At 44.8% G+C, this 15,177-nt stretch overlaps 2 protein-coding genes across 16 annotated transcripts in view; one reads left to right on the forward strand and one right to left on the reverse strand.

Annotated features, from left to right (window-relative positions):
* INTS9 (integrator complex subunit 9) overlaps window positions 1-5,472 on the reverse strand; it is an 85,384-nt gene extending 79,912 nt beyond the window's left edge. The window contains exon 1 of the mRNA XM_064146659.1: window positions 5,373-5,472. Within this exon, the coding sequence (XP_064002729.1) occupies window positions 5,373-5,381 (9 nt within the window). The 5' untranslated portion in view covers window positions 5,382-5,472. The remainder of the gene's footprint in view (window positions 1-5,372) is intronic.
* Window positions 5,473-5,684: 212 nt separating this feature from the next.
* Window positions 5,685-15,177, forward strand: part of HMBOX1 (homeobox containing 1) — a 153,095-nt gene continuing 143,602 nt past the window's right edge. For 13 of the 15 annotated variants that reach the window (XM_064146660.1, XM_064146664.1, XM_064146670.1 and 10 more), the window contains exon 1: window positions 5,685-6,020. The gene's annotated coding sequence lies outside the window, so the exon portion shown is untranslated. Of the gene's footprint in view, window positions 6,021-6,144; window positions 6,203-15,177 lie in introns of those variants that run through there. The other 2 variants (XM_064146661.1, XM_064146669.1) reach the window with 1 other exon arrangement.

Raw genomic sequence — 15,177 nt, forward strand, 5'->3', positions numbered from 1 at the left:
CACAAAGGTTGAAAAGATGGCATATATCCTTTCTCCAGTTTAAGACATGTGTAGAATCACTTTTCTAACAATGACTTATTTTCACAAACACCCCAGAAAATCAGTTTCTTTAAAAATTAGGCAAAACTGATAAAACTTGGCTGAAATTGGCTAGAAAATTGGAAAACTGCTTTGGGTAGAAAGGGTGAGAGACAACCCCTGCAGAAACACAAGTTTTACTTCCTTCAGAAACCAGCCTAAACAACCAAACAAGGTGCAAGCACACACCTTTGGTGGCTACTTGGCACAGACCAGCAGAGGAAGCTGTAAGTGTGCACAGGAGCAGCTCTGGGACATGCTCTCACCTACTTTTTGTCTTGCTAAATGCAGACAGGAAATAGAAGGGAATAGACAACCACACCTGAATGGAAGGGTTTGTGTACCGAGAAATCCCAAATGCTTTGCAAGCTTAATGGGCCAGTAAACAGGTTATGTACAGGGGCACTTGAGCATCATTGAGATGCAGTCAGCTCTTGCACTGAGAGTGGCAAACATTTAACAAGGCAGGGAAGCAGCTGAAGCTTTGAATATGAGGAGAAGCAAATAAAAATGCTCCCTTTAAAACGAAGGATTAGTAAAGTGAACATCTGAGCAGAGCACAGCCACCTAAGCTTAAGGGTTTGGGTGGTTCTTCAGGTACTGCAATAACAGGAGATTCATCATCTCTAACACAATTTTTTGACTTCCCAAAGTCTGAACATCTGGCAGCAGGGCAATGCTCAAGGTGGTCAAACTTTAGTTTTGGGTTTTTTCAATTGTGATGAAAAATATAATTTGGTTGGCCATCTGGGGCTAGTTCTTTTCAATATTTTTACCAATGAACTTCACAAGGGGATTACACATGCCCTCAGTAAGTTTGTAGATGACATCAAGTTGGGAGAAAGTGTTACCTGTTTGAGGGTAGAGAGGCTCTACAGAGTGACCTGGACAGACAGGATCAGAGGGCTGAGGGAAAAGCGATAAAGTGCAACATGGCCAAATGTCAGCTCCTGCACCTGGGTCACAACAACTCCCTGCAATAGTCCAGGCTTTGAGAAAGGTGGCTGGAAGTTCCCAGTGGAAAAAGACTTGTGTGTTGGTCAACAGCTGGCTGAAAATGTTCCAGCAGTGTGCCCACGTGGCCAAGAAGGCAAACAGCATCCTGACCTGTATCAGGAATAGTGTGAGGAGCAGGGCCAAAGAAGTGGTTTCTCCCCTGTACTTGGTCCTGGTGAGGCCACATCTTGAATACTGCATCCATTTTTTTGCTCCTCCTTCCAAGAGGGATACTGAGGTGCTGGAGCAAGTCCAAAGAAGGGCAACAAAGCTGGTGAAGGGTCTGGACAACAGAACTTATGAGAAGCATCTGAGGGAAGTGAGGTTGCTTAATCTGGAGAAAAGGAGGGTTAAGTGAGATCTCCTCACTCTACATCTCCCTGAAAGGGGTTGTAGCAAGGTGTCTGTTACTTCTCCCAAATAATAAGTGATAGGACAAAAGGAAATGGCCTCAAGTTGCACCAGGGGAGGTTTAGGCTGGGCATTAGGAAAAAAATATTTATTGAAAGGGTTGTCAAGCACTGGAATAGGCTCCCCAGGGAGCTGGCTCAATCACCACCTTTGGAGAAGTTTAAAACTAGATGTGGTGCTAAGTGATTTGGTTTAGCACCAGACATGGTAGAGTTATGTAATGACTGGACTCTATGATCTTGGATGCCTTTTTCAGCCTAAATCATTCCATGATTCTAAGCACTGCACTAAAACCAGTCTCAGTCATTTACATCTTATGCTTGCTTCCTCTAGTTCACTCTACAAAGTGGAAAGAAGGCAGACTAATAATTTAATTTTCTACCTCTGCCCACAAAATGTTAGCACAGAAATGCCACTGTCTGGATTAAAACAACCCCCAAGGAGTCTATTTACATACATTCATCAAAAACCTTCTTGAATTTTTATTTAAATACTAAAAAGCTAATAAGGAACAAATATTAAATTAAAAATATCACAAAGACTTTAGTTTTAATTTCACAAACTATAAGTATTAAGACTCAGCATTACATTTTGCCTGATGTTAGCAAAGCTTTAAAAAGCCACGACAAACTAAGCAGGTGAAGTGAGTAGACAAGTGAGGTGTTCAATTTTATTTGCACTAAGTTCTCACCAGAACAGAGCTTTGACAAGTGAAGCTAAAGCCTCAAGTAAATACAAAGAAATTAAAGAGAAAAACAAGACCTGAACTGGTTTTGTAGCTTTTAAACTGTCCCTTCCAAGCCCTAATATCCTGTGATCACCACTTTTAGTAGCAAAAACACTATTGCTTTTTAAAAAAGAAATTCTTAATAGGAACATGATCCTGACACCTACAAGCTAATTAGAAAATCTTCATTTTTTCTTTAAGGCATCTAAAATTATCTGTATCTGTGGCTATCATGCAGTGGTAAACAAGTTATTGGGAGTCAAAGGATTCTTTCCACCAGATTGAAGTGACTAAAAAAATACCAAGCTGCCATTTCTGGGCCTGTACCTCTTTCCCTGTTAGAAATCTAGACTAGGAATCTGAGACTTAGGGCTGCTTAGCCTGGAGAATACTAAGGGGGTTCTTCTCAATGCTCAGCAAGAGCTAAACCGTGGGTGGCAAGAGGAAGGGAGCAGACTTTTCAGTGGTGACCAGTGACAACAGGCACAAATTGGAGCATGGGAGGTTCCACCTAGGCCCTCTCACAGGAGGGTGAGAGAGCACTGTCATAGGTTGCCCAGAGAGGTTGTGGAGTCTCCTTGGAAAGATTCCAACTCTACCTGGACGCAATGCTGGGCAACCTGCTGTAGGAGACCCTACTTTAGCAGTAGTGCTGGACTAGATCGCCAGAGGTCACTTCCAGCCCCCACCATTCAGTGGATCCAAGTGAGTGCTTGTACTATATTTGTATATTCACACTATAAATGTAATAATTTCCACCTAGTTTACATTTGTTACTGCTTAAAACAGATCCAGAGATCCCAGTCACTGATATTCCTGACTGGACTAAAATGCAAATCCCTTTTGCTCCAAGATTTATTTCCTTCTATCTTTATTCCCTTCTGAATAAAGGCTGGTGCAGCCAACGTATGAAGTGCCTCATCTCTTAAATAAAAACAGACATGTAAAAAAGTCAAAACACATACAAAACACAAGCATGCCCACCTCAGCTCACAACCTTCTTGCCAGACTTTGTAAATTGGATGACAGAGAGCTAGGCAGAGATCAAGATGAGGGGCTAATTCCAGATGCTAACACTCTCAGAGACGCAGGTTCTCAGCAGACACCAAGTTCACACTGAGCATTTGCCAGCTTGGAGCATCTCTGATGATCTCATGGATGGCAATGTGACAGAGAAAAGAGATGATGGCTCAGGCTAACAGTTCCAAAACATTCAAAATCCTGCAGGTTAAAGCCAGTCCTTTGAATTCCATCTGAAGCTAACAAATACTGCAGTGCATTCTTCCAGGGTTAGTATGACATACGGTCTTACAATCTAGGGGTAAATTAACAACTGGATTTGCCTGGACAAAAATTTGTGGGAGTAAGATTTTCACTGGATTCTGAAGTAGTCTGGAGTCTGTAATCACTATATTATTCTGCCAAATTCAGCCCAAGTATCTGAGAAAAGGGGATGAAAAAGCATCCAACTCTTTCCCCCACAACCTTCAGACACATCTCCAGACAAATAAAAGATGACTAATCTGGTCATACAATACCCAGTCCCCAAATTTATACACAGATCCAAAAATACAACATAGACTTCAGACAGCTCGCATTTCTTCCCTTCCAACCCTTTCCCTCTCCCTACCCCTATGCAAGACTCTAGACATTAGAGCTCTGCATTTCCACCATGGTTTCCATTTGAAGATTTCTCAGTTTGCTCTTCCCCCACTACCCATTCTATCAGCTTCTACAATCATGTCCAGAAGTGCTTAGCTTTGCACAGTTTGTCCCACTGGTAGTATTCATACACACACAGAGACTTAATCGCCCACATAAGATTATACAGCATCAAGCTCTTCAGCCACCTGCCTACTGAATTCATTTTACACAGTTACACCATAGACAGTGATTTGTTGGAAGTCTGAAAACAAATCCAGAATGCAAGTTCTACGAAGCTTCCTCAAGACAAACTGCTCAGGCTCCAAACAGAGACAATTTTACTACTGACATAACTTCAGGGAAAGCAAATTAAATATTACTCGGGTATTTTGAAAGCTGCTTAGGTTTTCACCTCCAGAGAACGAATTGCAGTACCTTATGTGAATCACAAGGGTTGTTTTCTTCCCAATAAATAAATCGGTGGCTGAATATCAAAACAGTTTGAGTTGAAATCGTTCTTTAAAGTTCATCTACTTCAACCACAGAGGGCAAGGACATCTTCAACTAGTTAGGCTGTTCAGAGCCCCATCCAACCCAACCTTGAATGTCTCTCTGTGCAACCCACCCTGACGGCAAAAAAAAAAATCTTTCTTCTAATTATTTTTAATCTCCCCTCTTTTAGTTCAAAACCATCACCTCTTGTCACAACCAGCCTCGCTAAATACTTCTCCATCTTTCTTATAGGTCCCCCCCTATACGCCCTGGAAGGCTGCAGTAAGGTCTCTCTGAAGCCTTCTCCAGGCTGACCGACAAAGAATGTGGGGAACGTAAGTAGTTGAAAAAACAGCTAGAGAGGAGACCAATAACCTGGTTTTGATAGACTTCCCTACAGATGACTGTAATACCGGAACCAACAGATCTGTCAGAAGGATAAACGCAGCTTTGACAAAGCTACTTCAGAATGACCTTTTCCACTTGCAATTACGTGCACTAACACCACACTACCGATAGAAAATTATTTTATTATAATCCGAGGGACTTAATTAATTGTCCGAGAGCAACCAGTACAAGTCACACGCGCAGCGAGTTAGCTCTAGTACGGCTCCCCAGCGAGACGCGTGTTTAACGGCAGGAAGGCACAGAAACATCCACTCCTCCCCAGTCCCACCCACGTTTCATCCGATCAAAGTCTCGTAGGCTGAGGAGGCGGGGTCGCGGCGGCAGGAGGCTGTGGGAGAGGCGCCGCTCGGGGCCGGTGCCGCTTTCCACAGGCCAGTGCCCAGCCGCGACCCGCCGCGGTTTGCATCCCCTCAGCGGCGTGCCGCGCGCCGACCGCGTAACGGCCTCCCGCCTGCCAGGCCGCTCAGAGGAGCTCGGCGCTGGGCCCCATTCCCGCAGCGCCCTCCCCGCCACTCAGTTCATCACTTTCCCCTCGCGTCCGGCGGGGCTTTTGCCGTTACAGCCCCGGGGCGACCCTACTAGCAGGCCGGAGACCCCCCAACTCCCCCATACTCACCAGCTTCATGATTCACCCGGCTGTATTTACTGGGACAATCCTGTGCCCCCCTTCCTGCCCGGCCCTCACCTCACTTGCCTCTTGAGGCCCAGAGCATCATGGGAGTTGCAGTCCCGCCGCCTCCTCACCAGGATGAGGTCATGGCAGAGCCCTCCCTAAGCATGCCGGAAGTTGTAGTCCGGTTAGTGCTGCGCCCCGCGATCCCATTGGCCCGCCGCGACCCCTCGGCTTATTGGGACTTGTAGTCCAGACGCGGCGGCGTTCCCCGTCACCCTGGGGAGGGGGGGACTACAAGTCCCAGGGTCTCACAGCTGCAGCAGGTGGGAGCTTGGATGTTGATATCAACATGGCGCTTGTCAGACAGACAAAGACAGTCAGTCTGGTGTGATTGAGCCAAGAGGAAAAAAAAAGAGGGAGAGAGCAGAGCGGAGGGAGTGCTAGGAGGAGAGGCAGGCGGGGAGGGGGGCCCTCGTCCTCGGGGGGGGCTGGGGAGGGAGGCTCGGCCTCTGAGGGATTTCCTCCCCCCCTATTGTTCTTCCCCCTCTGTGCCCCCGTTGATCTCCCCTCACGCTGGGGCGGGGGCGAGCGGGGGGAGCCCCCCACTTCTGCCGTTACATGGTGAGGTGGAGACGCCGCCAGCACCCAGAGGTGAGTGTGTGGAGGAGGAGGGGGGGAGGAGAGCGAGAGCGGCGCTTGTGAGGGGAGGGGGCGGGCGGGTGGGTGGGCTGGAGGGAGGGGGAGAGTGAAGGGGGTCCCCCCTCAGCCGGCACCGCGGCTCCTGCGGGGGAGTTGAGCCGTGCCGGAGAGCTGGTTTCCTCGCAGCGCGGGATGTGCGTGAGGGGGGAAAGCCGGGGCGGGGGGCTACGGGGGGCGGGCAGGGGCAGCCCCTCAGTCCGGGCTCGGCCGCTCGCCAGCAGAGTTTGATTCGAGGCTTTGGGTGGCTCTGCTTATTCTTGGCGGAGGAGGAAGGTGTCCCCGCGAGGCTGCTGCGGGAGGGCAGGGCAGCCTCTGGGCTTTAAAGAAGAACCTTCCATCGTTGTTATTGCCATTTATTTATTTGTTGTTATTTTCTCCACCCTTCTCACTGGTGCTTGCTGGAGGAGACCCCTCATCCCGGGTGGGTGTTTTTTATTTCGTAGTGGTGTTTCGGTTTTGTTCGCCGCTGAGTTTGAGACTGTTAGCCCCTGCGCAGCTGCGGAGGGCGGCGAGGGCCCCCTGCTCTCTGTCCTCAAGACCTCGGAGGGACTGGCCCGGCCGGGCCCGACCCGACCCGGAGGTGGCTTGGCCGGGAAAGGCAGAGGAAGGAGGGAGGCTCCGACCGTGCGTGGATCGAGCCCGGTGTGCCGTGTGGATCGCACCCGGCATCGAGCCCGCTCGCCGGGGCACCGTCCGGGAAGCTCAGCCCTGGCTGGGGTGAGGGTGGCTGAGGGGCCGCCGTGAGTGTGCGAGGAAGCCGGGGGCTGCTTTTTAGGAGATCTCCGGTGCTGTGAGCCAATGGAGGTGAGAGGAACGGGAGACCCAAATCCTGCTGGTTCCCCGGGCTGGGAGACAGCGCGACGAGGAGGGCGAGATCCCTGGGCTTTTTTAGAAGAGGGTCTTAGGGAGGGCGAAGGAAGGCGTGAATCCAAAAGGTGTCTTGTTACTGGAGACCCTAACACGGGAATGGGGGGGGAAGGACGACGACCCGCCGGGAAGTCGTTCCCAAAATGTGCGAGGAGAGCTTGGGTGGGGTGACACAGGCTTGTTTATTTTGTACTTCTTGGGAAGAGCAGGGGAGGGGGTAAATCCGTGTCTGGGATCTTTTCTTCGGTAGAACAGTGTTTGACCCCAGGACCGGTTGAAGGAAGTGGCGAGGAGTGCCGCGGAACTGTTTTGCCCTGTTTCGGCGTTAAAACAAAACAGAGGGGAGTGTTTTTAGGCGCAGAATACACATGCGAGACGGAGCTGAGTTCTTCAGCCTCAGTTTTGTCTGATGGTTTGTTTTTCAATTGTAAGAGCGTCTCCTGGTATGTTTGCAGAGTACTTAATTCCGAAAGCTTTTTTTTCTTTCCTTTGCGACAGCTCTGAAGAAGCCTTGGCCGTACTATGCTGTTTTTCTCCATTCCTTCGTGTTAGGGACAAAAATTGTCTTTTTTTTTTTTCCTCTTTTTTTTGAGGGGTGGGGGAAGGAGAAAAAGGAAATGAGAATTGTGGGCATGTTTGCTGTTTGTCTCTCGGCTTGAGTATATCTCAATTTGTTCTCCTCAAGTAACAGAGAAAGTAGAGATAAGTGGCTTTTAAGTACAAAATCTGTATGAACAGAAACTGGAAAGGTTTAAACTTTATTAGGGAGGAAAGTGTTAAACCGATGGCCAGGGCACGCGTTTGAGAGCGTCGTTGGAGAGATCGGATAGACATTAGCTACGTGCCCCTGCTTCAAACTAGTGGGGATTGAGAGTAAAGAAACTGGTGGGGAAAAAAAGACCTACAATTTGTATGAGTGATACCATATGAAATACATCGTATCGAAGAGAGGAATCGTGCTCTGCAACGATTTGTAGGCTGGCAAAGCCCTCAAGTGCCTGCTTGCGTCCCGTGATATGACTAGCTCATTTCTGCAGGGCTCATCAGGTACAGGCTCTGCTTCCTTCCTGGGATGGTGCAGCTGGCATTCGATTTCCTCCATGGATGGGAGAGGAGGAGTCCTGTACATTTTTTTCCCCGAGATGATTGCATTTTCTTTGGCCTTGCTGTACCCTGCCTCATTAGCAGGAACTGCATCTATATTTATTTACCATTATACCACGTCCCTTGGGATGTCGGGTGTAGTTTGGAGTAGGTATATATGGATTTATCACTCTTAAAATTTCTTTTTTTTCTCCCATGACGCTTGGACCAAATCTGTCAACAGCAGAGAACAAACTTAATTTATTTCTGTGTTTTGCATCTCCCTTTTTGCCATTTCTCTTCCAAATTGCTAAGAGAACATCTCTGAGATGCGGATGGGGGGCGGGAAGTAGGGAGAAGTGAGAAAGAGATGGAATATGTTTTCTGTGGAGGGATGCATTTGTTATCTGCGTGTTCTGAGAGCAGTGGACTGTGTGAAAGAGCAGGGTTTGATACTGCATCTGAAAACTGGCGTTTGGGAATGCTCTTTCCCATAAGTGACGATTTTTCCTCAGCCCCATGACAGCCCCAACTTTTTCTGTAGGGTTGACAGAATTGTCTAGCGAGCCTGGGCATGAGACTAGGAACAAGGAACTTGTGTTTTACTCAGCTATGTCTGTTCTTCCTGCTATCGTTCCTTTAGCACCAGTGCAAGCACCAGAACAGGCATCAGCATTTTTAATCCTGTGTCATCCAACTGTTCAGAGCAGGTCTAGACGACATTGTGGTATGCAGACTGCCAGCAGTGCTGGAACAATGCTACTGTAGGTGAAGCTGCAGTATTGTAAAGGAGTGGTAATAAAATCTTGAAGGAAAATCCTGTGTGAATGAGGCCTGCTTATCTCTAGAACTACTTTACTGAGGGGCTTTGAGCAATTTTTTTCTATTTGTCGCTTCTAGAAAAGTACCTCTCTAGCATTGTGATTCTGGTAATTCCACAGAATTAAAAACCAGTATCAGTTGCAGAAGGCAGTTTCTGTGTCTCTTACTGATCTCTTTCAAAAGGATATTGAAAGTTCATGGCTGTCCAGTGTTTTGAAAACTGAAGCATTTTGAAGTTTATATAGTGATAAATCTGTAAGTTCGTGGAAATGTTTTGGTACATTTTTAAACTGGTCTCTGGTGCTGTGGAAACAGTGGGGTTTTGACATTTGCCTTTCAGACTAGTTTTATCTGTAATAAAATTAATTTTTAATAAGTGTGAACATCAAGAGTTGTTCTGTCATTAACTTCTGGAACTGCTCTTTTTTTTGTATGTCAGTGATGCAGTGGTGAAATTTGAATCTTTGGTGTATGATATTTGAGCAGAGAATTGGAAGAATTAATGGACTGAAAACATAGCAGAAGAAAACCCAACTGTCCCTTTTGTAAGGGAGTCTCCAAAGATGTATGATCGTATATGTTAGAAAATAAACCAATTTGAGTGAAAAAACAGCACATTCTAATCTAAGAGAAGCAATTTGTGCTTCACAGTTTATTTCGGTGTCGAGCTTTTAAGGATAGTACTAAATTGCACGTTGCAGTGTTGGGATCTGTGGCAAATATTTCTGCAAAATTTAGGATTTGAAGTTAAACACTTGAAGGAATGTTGTCAGTTTAGGATTCCTGCTCAAAACCACAAACAAAAAAAACCCCAAACAAAAATGCAGCTTTAATTTCTTTTATCTCTGACTTTATACAGTTTTGACACCTCTTTTAAAGTCACTGAAGTTGATCTCACTTGATACTCATTTGAATGGAGCAGGCATTGGATTGTGGATGCAGTTCCTTCTGGGACTGGGCTTTAATTATACCTACGCTGATTAATAGTACCTTGTGGGTTATCAGTGAAGTGAGACCAATGTCCTGAGTATAGTGGGATCTGTAGGAGATAGAGGAGATCTTGATTTTTTTTTTTTTTTGGGGGGGGGGTCTAAATTGTACCTCTAAAGCTGGTTTTATACATAAGATTAGTAATAAACTATTTTAGCATTCCGATACTCCTGTGTTGATTAAGGCTCCCTTCTGATGTTTTAAATCAGGATGGCTGGGTGAAAAAGCGTAGGAAGGGTTGATATTTAAACAGTCAGTTGTGCACATGGATTGTGTGTTAGCTATGAATGCAATTTCCAGTGTTAATGCTAAAGATAAGTGTTTTGACAAATGCTTTTAATTTAGGGATCAATACAAGCAAGAATAACAGGATATGAAAAGAGTTATTTTTCATTTTGCAGATGGTGAACAAAGGTGTAGAGGGATTAACTTTCCCGAGTTCCTACATGGAGCCTGAAACACAACTAGTCTGTAATCTCAAGGGTTTGTCAGGGCTTTAGTCAATTTTATTTCCTCCCTTCATTAATTGGCTAATTTAACATCTAGAGATTTTTTTTTCCCTTCAGTTTTGAACTTGAAAGCCCGGAGTTTTTTTCCTTTTCAGCCGAGCCTTGAAAGCACAAGGTTGGACAGCTTGGTCTGAACAGCACCTCCCTGACATATGATACTATCTTGAAACAGTCTCTAACAAGTGAACCCTCTCATTGAAATCATGTGAGGAATTTTATTACTCAACTCTGAAGATCTTCTAGGGGAAAGGAGGTTGCAAACTATTAACTCTGGTCATCGTTGCAAGTTGGCACATCAAATGCTCTTATGTATTGAGGCAGTCATGTGGTCCACGGCAAGAAGTAGAGGATCAGCTTTGTAGTCACTGGCCAACTGGAAATTTTATCTTATAACTGTGAGGAACACATTTATTTTTGTGTTGTGCCTGCTAAAAAGATATATTTGCTTAGAATATGGTGTTTCTTTAAACATGGTATTGTTTGATTTCCTTCCCCTCTCCTCCCACTTGTCTGAGTGCTTGCACAAGGTTAGGCTGTGACCGTTAAAATCACATGGAGATGCTTTTATGATAGATAACCTTAACAAGTAGGGTGTTTGGGATGCTCCTGTTCTTTGCTGTTGTAGTTGGGTTTGCCAAAAGCTCACTGTTTCTGCGTGCTTCCTATGTAATACGCCGCTGAGCAAAGTGCTGGTTCCACAGTTATGAAACTGCTTCTATCACAATTACTGCCTCGTAAAGCCTAACCTCATCAGGAGTGATCAATTTATGACTGTCACTTCTGTGGTATGCTAGTGGAGTATGGCTCTGGTGCTGTCCTCCTGCTGTGCTACCCTCTGATAAAATAATACTTTGCACCTTTATTTATGGACCTTAAAGCTCTTTGCAGAGGTATCGATATTCTACAGATAGAGAAACTGAGGTGTAAGGGCCTAGTGACTCACTTAAGGTCACATATAGAGTCAGTGTCAGTTTGTGCCAGACTTGTTTCTGCGGTGCCCAATGATAGGACAAGGAGAAGTGGGCACAAAATGGAACATAGGAAGTTCCATTTGCACGTGAGGAAGAAATTCCTTCCTGCAAGGGTGCTGGAGCATTGGACCAGGCTGCCCAAATAGGTTGTGGAGGCTTCTTTTCTGAAGAGATTCCAAACCAGCTTGTATGTGGTCCTGGGCAACTGCTCTGAGTGACCCTGCTTTAGCAGGGGCATTGGACTAGATGATCCCTAGGGGTCCCTTTTGACCCTTGCCGCTCTGTGGTTCTGTGAACACAGCTGTCTCTGTTTACAATTTATTGCACTTCTCCATCTGTGATATATTAATATATATTAACCATGTAAGGAATTTATTGGCTGGTCATCAAATGTACTCGATAAGAATACATAAGTCAATGGTATTTTCTTATAGGAATGGGAGGATTTGCTGTGTTCTGTTGACTTCTGTGGTTTGACACTTGTCATCCTTATTTATTCAATCAACTCAGGACAAAGGACAGCAGGCACAAACTGTAATATAGAAAGTTTCATCTGAAAATGAAGAAAAACTTACTTTCTGTGAGGATGCTGGAGCCCTGGACCAGGCTGCCCAGAGAGGTTATGGAGTCTCCTCTGGAGAAATTCCAAACCTGCCTGGATGTGATCCTGTGCAACCTGCTCTTTGTGACCCTGCTTTTAGCAGAGGCTTTGGACTAGATGATCCCAAGAGGTCCCTTCCACACCCGTCCCCCACCCCATTCTGTGATTCTGCTTTGTTTAATAGTGTTTTGGTGTTGGATTTCAGATCTATCCCAGGCCTGTTTGTTACTCATTTTGATCTAGCACCATGTTAATGTAGACACTGAAAGGTTACTGTTTTGATGTGGGGATAAGGGGCATGCGTTTAAGAATAAAAAAAAATAATCTAGAACTGATTGTTCCACCCATCTGTGTGCACATTTCCCTCTCTCACTTCTTAATCAAAGCTGCATGCAAAGCCCGAAGTTAAAGACTGCTTTTAAAAGTGGGAACTGCTGTGGTGCAGTGTTTCTGACAAAGCATATTCTTACTTTATCTTTTCTGTGCAGCCAACCAAGAGGTATGGAAGGTCAGTTAACTGTTTCTCCTACAGCATTCCTCTATAAGTCTTCACTTCATGTGGGTTTCAGTGCAGTTAGTAGCCTGCAAGTCATTACTACGCATAGCCTTTCATCAGAGTATATGGATGTGTACACCTAAATGTCTTCTGTCGTATGGCTTGAGGAAGTCCTGATGGCTTCTGTGTCCATGCTATGCTGCTTCCAGCCAGTTGGCCCAATGCATGAGTGATGCAGTGAAAATTTCTTGCAGCTCAAGGAAACAAGTCTTCTTCCCTGCTTCATGCATAGAGGTGGCATTCTTTCATTCTTCATCCATGCAAGACGTAAGGCTGTATTAAATTATGTGTACCTTGCACATTACTGTGGTGGGAAGTGAGGTCTTGACATTGGGCTAAGTTAGTCACAAATATATTAATTATCTTTGGCTCTACCTCCAGCTCAGTCTCACTATCCCTGAATTCCTGGGATTAGTTTTCTCTCCAGTTTTGAAATTAATATTTAAGAAATCTTATTTTCTTTCCACTTCCTTAAAATTTTAAGTTCAGCAGTAAAACAACTCATACTAATGAAACAATACTGTAGGCTACTCTTTCAGTGAGCCTTCAGAACAGCCGGGTTTCTTCTCCTGATAAGCCCATCCCTATCAATTGGGAAGTGTAGCATATAGTCATTTCCTGTATTTTGAGCTGCCATTTCTTAGGAGCTCTGAAGCAAGCACTGAATCTGCTTTTTGTTCTTCCAGTGGTACTGTAATACTAATGGAAGCAGAAAGCATTTCGTTAGTTCATAAAATACAAGCGCTGTTTCTACTCAGATATTTATTCTGACCTTTATTTTGGACAGTTTCTCTGCCATGATCAGATTCTCTGATTACAATGTCAGCTTTCACTAGAAATCTCTTTGCGACTTAACTGGCAGGAGTTTGGAGCAGGAGCAACTGGGTATGGCAGCAGCAGCTCTGCCATGCAAGTGCTCAAATGCTGAAAAGCAAAGTTCTTCCTGGCAATGAGGTGGTGCTGGGCTCTTGTTTCCAGGCTCTGCCGTAGGTCTTACTTTATGACGCAGGGCAGACTTCTTGACTTGCCTCTGTTCCAGTGTGTAGTATGAAAATAATTTTGAAGAGTTATTGAGATGCTTTCACATTCAAGAAGCATTTGAAGATTCTTGGCTGGGTGGTAGAGCATGCTGCTGCTCTCAGTAGTATAAACATGAATTTCATAAGTGTATTTATACAGAGTAAGAACTAGTTATTTAAGCTAATGCTGGGTTTTTTTTTCTTTCATGCCACAGATGGGAGGGGTAAGTAGCTGATCAGTTTTCTCAACTAAGTTGTATGAGGCAAGACTTCCAGACGTTGTAGTCAGTCATTCTCTGACTGCGTTTCATGGGGGCTCCATCTGTTTGATGGAGCAGTGCTGTTTAGTGCTAAGTACAGCAGCCTGCAAAAGAGGGAATTCACCAAACTTGAAACTTGTTCCTCCCTCTTTAATTTCCTGGTCCGTAGAAGCAGAATGATGTTAACATATTGGAGATTCATAAAATTTAAGGCGAGAACAGACAATTAAATTGCCTTCTCTGATGTGTTTTATGTGCTTTGTATCACAAGCCTTTAAATTTTAATCATTTACTCTGATACTGAGACCAGTAGCTGATGTTTGGCTAAAAACAATTTTGAAAGCTTTCCAGCCCTGAGTGTCCATCATTGGTAATTTCAGACTCATTGCTTCTCTTGGAAGTTTATACCATCTCACTGTTAAAAATAGGTGGCTGATTTCTAATTTGAATTTGTCTAAGTTCTGCCACTGGTTCTTGTTAGGACTTTCCTGACAAGATTAGAGCCCTTTAGTATCCAGTACTTTTCTTGCCATGGAGGTACTTACACACTGTAATCAAGTTACTCGATTGATAAGGAAACAGAGTTGAGCTTTTAAATCTCACTCTGAGGCATTTTCTCCAGCACTCAGATCATCCGGTGATTCTTCCTGGTCTCAGTTTATTTTTAACGTTGTGGAGACTGAAAGTGGTGAACGTTTCAGTTTCTGTCTGATCCACACTGAATACTGATGTCCCTTGGTCTTTTTTGCTCCTCAGACATAGCAAAGCTTCACAGTAGTTCTTCTGCATAGGCAAATCTTGTTCCTGAGCCTCACTGCTTTGACACTGAGGTTCTTTCTAGCAATGCCTGCCATTTAGTAGTTACAATCTGCATTTCTTAGGTTATAAATTTGCCTTTGAATGCAGAAGTTTTTTGCTTTCCTGAGCTAAATGAGAGTTGGTATTCAGACCTCTTTTGCTGTCCTTTCCTCATAACAACGTACTGTTCTTACAATCCGGGTATCAGTCACAGATCTTTATCTGCAGTGATAAAAATGTTGAACTGCATCAGACCTTAAATTTAGTGACAAAAAAAAATTAGCATGATGCAATCCCAGGAAGTAGATTAAGAACTGGCCAACTGACAGCTCTCAGAAAGTACCAGTCGATACAGAGCAGCCAGTGTGGGTTTCCACTAGAACCAAAGTACCCTCTGTGCGCATAACTCTCTTCTGTGCCACTAGATTGGTAAACTCAAGGAACAAAGTTAGTCCTTTATCAAGACATTTGTTGTTAAAATGTGCTGACTGCCACTACCAATGTCCCTGTTCTTTCATTCTTCGCTGGGAAAATACATATATTTGGTTTGCTTTCCGCTGTTGGCATGCCTGGATTGATACCCAGCTGACTACTTCATAGTTCCAAATCTACTCCATCCCCTTTTTTGAGTGT

Source organism: Pogoniulus pusillus, chromosome 7 (genome assembly GCF_015220805.1).
Source record: "Pogoniulus pusillus isolate bPogPus1 chromosome 7, bPogPus1.pri, whole genome shotgun sequence".
Taxonomy (NCBI): domain Eukaryota; kingdom Metazoa; phylum Chordata; class Aves; order Piciformes; family Lybiidae; genus Pogoniulus; species Pogoniulus pusillus.